The sequence below is a fragment of the Macaca nemestrina genome, chromosome 19, assembly GCF_043159975.1.
Source record: "Macaca nemestrina isolate mMacNem1 chromosome 19, mMacNem.hap1, whole genome shotgun sequence".
NCBI lineage: Eukaryota > Metazoa > Chordata > Mammalia > Primates > Cercopithecidae > Macaca > Macaca nemestrina.
The window spans coordinates 39,324,120-39,330,119 of record NC_092143.1 but is presented as its reverse complement, the minus strand read 5'-3'; the positions used below and the strand labels follow the sequence as shown (position 1 = coordinate 39,330,119).

Genomic DNA, 6,000 nt, shown 5'->3' with positions numbered 1-6,000 from the left:
TTCTCTCTGCTCACAGCCTGGGGAGCATGGGAGGGTAACAAGAACAGGTGGGGAACAATCTAGTGAGGAATGGTCTGAACCCGCCGCTGAACATCTCCTTAAACGACAGTACTTTTACTAGAATGACATTTCTATTCATTATCCTTCCCTGCCAAATTCATTGGTTTGTAAGTTCACTTATTCAGCAAAAACGTATCAACATGTGCAGAATTCCAAGTTCTATGCTAGCGCCTGTGAGGAGTGCAAAGATGGGTGGCATACAACCTCTCTCCTCTCAAAGGAGCTTGAGGTCCTGCAGCAGAGACAAGTTACACAAAGGAACTCAGCTTAAACAGTTTCCTGAAAGGGCTTTACTGTTCAACCTTCCTAAGTTTCCTGCTCTGTGTGTGTGTGTGTGTGTGTGTGTGTGTGTGTGCGCGCGCACGCGCGCACGCCTGTGCATGGTTGCTTCACTTTATGTGCCAGGGACTGAAGAAATGTCTTTCTTGTTCTCCCAGAGCACCCCCTCCATGACGTGAACCATCATATTTGTCACCATACTTTATAATTATCCATTTAGCTTCTCTCCCAACGGATCACAAACCCCTTGAGGATAGAGACTGAGTTTCACTAGATGTCCCAACTATTTCGTGGGAGCCAACAGAACACCTAGAACATGAAAAGTGCTTTTAAATATGTTAAAGAAAACAAGAGAGAAGAGAGAACACAGACGACATGAAACGTCCTACAAAAGAAGGCCCCTAGCTATTATGTCAGGAAATAACTTCTGGCCTTTGTCCGCTGTGTGTTTCAGGATCTCGATTTTCCACCCGTCTTAGAAGGGAGTTGGGTCAGGTGATCCTTTCCAAATGAAAAATTATATTTTAAATCATGCCAAGGGCAGAGAAGGAACTAAACATCCTGGCCATCTGCTCCGCCTTAAACACCCGCCTAGGTTTTACAGTCAAATACAAATAATTTCCTGAAGGCTGAGTGTCAAACACAGTCGCTTCAAAACCTCCAGACGCTCAGGATGTTCGCAGACTCCATTGACAAAAGTGACTTCCCACGCTTTGCCCACAGAGGGCATCCCTGCGCATTGATACGTAGACCAGGCAAATGCAGCTGCTGGAAGCCTCCTCCGTCCGCTCTTTTTTCCCTAAGCCATAGTCTCTGTGCCCCCACCCCCTTCCCGTGGAATCTTTGCCTGATCCAGTTCCTTTCCCTCCGGTCTCCACATTTTCCCTTCCAGCCCTCCACTTCTCCGGATCAATGTGTAGTACGGTTCCAACTCCCAGCTCGCACACCACTGGCGGACACCCCAGTAACAAGTGAGAGCGCTCCACCCCGCAGTCCCCCCACCCCGCCTCTCCTCCCTCGGTCCCCTCGGCTCTTGGAAGAAAATCCAGCAGCATCTCCAGCTCTCGCGCGGAATTGTCTCTTCAACTTTACCCAACAGACGACATGGAACCAGCCTCAACCTTTTAATGCACAGCCCGGCCACAGGATTGCCTTCCATCTCCTCTTGGTCCCTCCTGGATGTGGTTTATTGATGACTTGCGAGACCCTCAGAGAGCTGTCTTCCCTCCTCTGGCTCCCTCCGTTTCCTTGAGTTAGTTTTCCAAGGTTTTACCGGGGCTCGGGATCTCTTGGACCGAATGGAACTTTTTGCTGCCTGCTTTTGCTGCTGATTCTGTCAGTGGACAAGGAAAAAGGCTTCGAAGGCAGCAGAGGCACAGGGGAGGTGGAGAAAGAGGTGGAGGAAGAGGACGAGGAGGAGGAGGAGGAAGCCGAAGGGGCTCGGCGCGTGTGTGTGCATGTGTGCATGCGTGTGTGAGTGCATGTGTGTGAGTGCTGTCGCTGCCCACGACCCCTGGCCCCGAAGGTGTTGGCTGAAATATGGAGAATAGTCTTGGATGTGTTTGGGTACCCAAGCTGGCTTTTGTACTCTTCGGAGCTTCCTTGCTCAGCGCGCATCTTCAAGTAACCGGTAAGTGGTTCTTTCCTTTCTTCTCGTCGCACCCCCTTCCGTACCCCACTTCCCTTCTCATCTCATTTGGCGAGTAGTAGAATTGGGGTGGGGGATAGCAAGAGATTTGGCGCTTGCGCTGCCCCCCCTCCCAATTTCCTCACCGATGATAAAAGATAGAAGTGTTATTTTCTTCCCTGGGGGCGGATGATGGTGGGGCTGGGTGCTAGGGGCACCCCTTCGCTGTTTTAAAATCCGATGCTTCACGCATTTTTGCTTCTGCAAATACTTGCGTTGGTTTGGAGAGCCGGCGGGCTGGGGCAGGTGGTGGGGATATCCTTGAAAGGAACTGGGTTGTATCCTTAAAGCCTCAGAAACCTACCAAGTGGGGAGGATTGGTGCAACAGGGGCAGGCGAGAAGGACGTGCAGGGGCTTTGAGGAAGTCTGCGCAGAATGTAGATGGTGGGGCTGAGTCGTTGGTGTGTGAATACATCTCCTTTTGGTTTGGATTTTTGGACTTGGTGATTGAGAATCGGGAAAGGGACAGCTAATTTGTTGTGGTACTTCCAAGGAGGGGATCCCGGTACTGAAGGAGGCACAGAGTTGCCAAGGAGGAGGGCGTGTTTAATTTTGTTTTATTTTTTAACGGTGAATGTAGTTTGCAAGCTGAGTCTCCATATAGCTCCAGGACACCTCCAAACTCCAAATGATTGATATTCCAGAGAACCGGCCCCCTGGTCCTGGCACTTGCCAAGCTCAGTTTGTAATTAAAAATGGCAAAACTGTTTGGGGATTGGATTGGGCTAGAGCAGGAGAAAGAGGGACCTGAAGGCTGATCAGGGCTGCTGTAATCTCCGAATACGGAGCTGGCGGCTTCGACGGCCAAAAGAATAGAAAAGAGCCAAATGACTTCTGATAAGATCCACTTGTTTTGCGGGACCTCACCACAAGTGTCGATGGGCACTGGGGTACAGGGAGCGGGCCTGGCAAAGGAGAGGAGAGCGGCTGGCTGAGCATTCAGATCCCTTCGGAAACGACCTTTTTCCAAATCCAAAGGAAAAAGAGGCTCAGGCAGAGACCGGGCGTTGAGTAGGAGCTCCCCAGTTCGTGCCTGGAAAATTAATAGGGAATGGCACAGAAATCGCGGCCAAGCCCCTAAGCTCCCCGGAGCCCGCAGCTCCGGCTTTCTAGTCTCTGCTAAGTGCTGCATGGCCAAGGGTTGCGAACGCGAGTGAAAAATGCGCCTCTCACGGTCGCGAAGGATTCAGTCAAGCGCCGAGGCAGCCCGAGGCTCCCCAAAGCCTGGCGCGGCCGCACGCAGGCAGGAATCTGCGCTTGCATTCGGACTCAGCTCCTCATCCTCCTTTGGCCTGAGACAGAGAGAGCAGGCAGGAGGGGTGTGTGTGTGTGTGTGTGTGTGTGTGTACACGCGCTCGTGTGATGAGCGCGTACCCGCATCCACGCGCTTAGCCGCTGATGCTCCCTCCCTCCCTCTCAGCTCTCGGGCCGGTCCCCTCCTCCCCCCCCCCCCCCACCGGCTCTTCTCTCCCGGAGCTTTGTCCTCAACAATTACTCTCGCGAAAGGTGGGCGTGGGGGGGGGCGGGAGTGTATCTCCGCAGTAATGAATAGATATCCGTTTTAAATTCCCTCCTCGAGACCCTAAAATGATAGAGGCTGCTGCGAGGAGGATCCTCCTTCTGCCCAGAAGATTGACTTGGGCTTTCTATGGCAGTTTGCCCACGGGAAAGGGGAAGTTCAAGGGGCATCCCTCACTGGGTAGCAAGTCTGCCTAACAGCAGGACTGCTGGCCTGAAAGGTGCTAGCTGAATGCACTGCATGAAGCAAGCTGTACAAAAATGAACAATGATGTCAATTACACGACAGTAGTTTAAAGCTATTTCTCAAGTGACTTTTGTCTGGCATAAGGTGGGGGTAGATTAATAGAGATAAATTTATGTACGTTTTATGAATGTCTAAATTAATTATTCTCTTTTCACTTGTTTATGTTTCTTGTCCAGAGAGTCAGGGCCATGTTTAATTTTAATTTCCTCCTCAACAGACAGATCTATGCTTGAAAAGGCAGATGTAAAGAAGGGATACACACACACACATACACATGGGTTATGTTGGTGGATAGGCTAATGGATCTAAATCTTTAAACTTATCTACACTTCTAAATCCGTATCTGTTATTTGCAAGTGAGTTGTGATGCAGTTTGCGCAGTTCGCAGGAAAGTGGATGGTGCACTTTTATGATATTGCCGATTCACATCACTCTGGCCTTTGCTCATTAATCTGAGTATCACTTCTTTCTCTTAGTAATAATTTCCCCCATTTAGGAACATGGCAGGAAACTTACAATAAGAAAGCATAGTTCACTCTATAAAAGGACCAGTAGGAGGTGCCCTTAATAAGGCCAAGTGTCTAGTTTACTGGCAATGAGATTCCCATTCAGCAGGGTGTTTTAAAGACTTTATTGATTGGTAACAAAGGATTATGGAGACTATCACAATAGCACTGGGCCTTTTCTCACTTTCTAGGTAAAGTCTGAAGCTACTGTAGATTTGTATGAAACTGTGATGATTAAACAAAGGACAGCCCTGAACAGTGTCAGTGGAGAGTGAGGACTTGATGTTGGGGAAGGAGGATGGTGACTTTTTAGTTTACTTCTGTAAGATTTCATCTCCTTATATATTTGACATGAGCCACGGTTGCAGGAACCATATAAAGTCTCAGGGGATCTCAGGTAAGATAACAATTTTAGATGTTGGATGTTAATGAGTGAAAAATGAGGTATACATATTAATTAATTCTTCATCCATGTTTGGGTTCCATTGCATTGAAAAAAATCTGTGAGTGTTTAATGTAGTCTGGATATGCTAAAATGAGGCTGGTCGCTCTCCCTAGGCGACTTCTTCTCATTCCCCCAACCAAAGCAGATCAGATGCCCCCATGTGGGTTTGCTTTTGAGTGGCGGGAGTACGGCAGAGCCTGAGGGCTCCGGGTAGGCTGGCCGTCCACTCCTCTTTGAGTGCCGCAGTATAAATCACCAGTGACCTGTCAGTGTCCACTTCCCCACACAGCAGCAGCTGCCCTCTGAGTTATAAAGCATGTGAAACGGCCACCATATATGTTATATGTGAATATATTAGGCTTAGTGCCTTTGCTTTAATGCTCTTAAAATCTAGCCTGGCTTAAGATGCTGATAGGCATTTTTTTTCTGGGAAGAGATTTATAACTTCTCAGTGTATATGACTTAAATTTATTCTCTGGCAAGTTAACCTGTCAGCAAACTTCTTTATTGTTTTCATTGAAGAGGAAGAGCTTTAATCCTATCTAAATTCCTGAATGAAGCTCTGCTGAAAGTTTCTCCTGGAGTACAGGGTAGTTGCAGGCTGTAGTATGGTTTTCTAAACCAATGGGATGCTTGACAAGATGTATGGGGAGGTGATTTTTTTGGTGGGGAGGCGGGGATATTTTTACCCGTTTTTAGAGAGGGAAGTTGTGATACTGCATCTTCTAAAGGAATTCCAGCAACTCCGTTATCTCAAAAGCATCTTTAATGAGAGGAAATGTTTCTCACTTCCAGTTTCATAAATCTAACGGTCTGGGATTCTTCAAATGCATATGATATGCTCCTGGAATGTTTGCTGCTGCACGTAGTAGGGTCATCTAGTATGATCACTGCCATTTGGAAATGAGCCCTGATTTAAATTTTGACTTCCAGACAAAACACTTTACCTGGTGCCGCATGTTTAAAAGCAGTGCTGAAGTTTCTGAACGGAATATTTCTTGGCATGGGAGACTGTGCCCTAAGATTACATTTTAAAGTAAGTGTTCTTACTATCTTTGGAGAATTTGCCATCCTAAACTTTGCATATGAAACTTTTTCTTCTTGATTCTACCAGTAAAGACAACTCTATTCAAAAAGAATGTAGTTGTTTTAGGGTATTTCTTTAAAATTAATATTCAATGTCCACATCCACACACAAAGAAGAAGAAGGATTTCCACCCCCTCATACCTTCTCCTTCAAATATATGACTTTGGTGT

General features: G+C 47.5%; 1 protein-coding gene across 1 annotated transcript in view; it reads left to right on the top strand.

The window, feature by feature from the left end:
• Nucleotides 1–1,013: 1,013 nt before the first annotated feature.
• Nucleotides 1,014–6,000, top strand: part of LOC105489423 (DCC netrin 1 receptor) — a 1,213,781-nt gene continuing 1,208,794 nt past the window's right edge. The window contains exon 1 of the mRNA XM_071085315.1: nt 1,014–1,969. Coding sequence (XP_070941416.1) covers nt 1,879–1,969 — 91 coding nt within the window. The 5' untranslated portion in view covers nt 1,014–1,878. The remainder of the gene's footprint in view (nt 1,970–6,000) is intronic.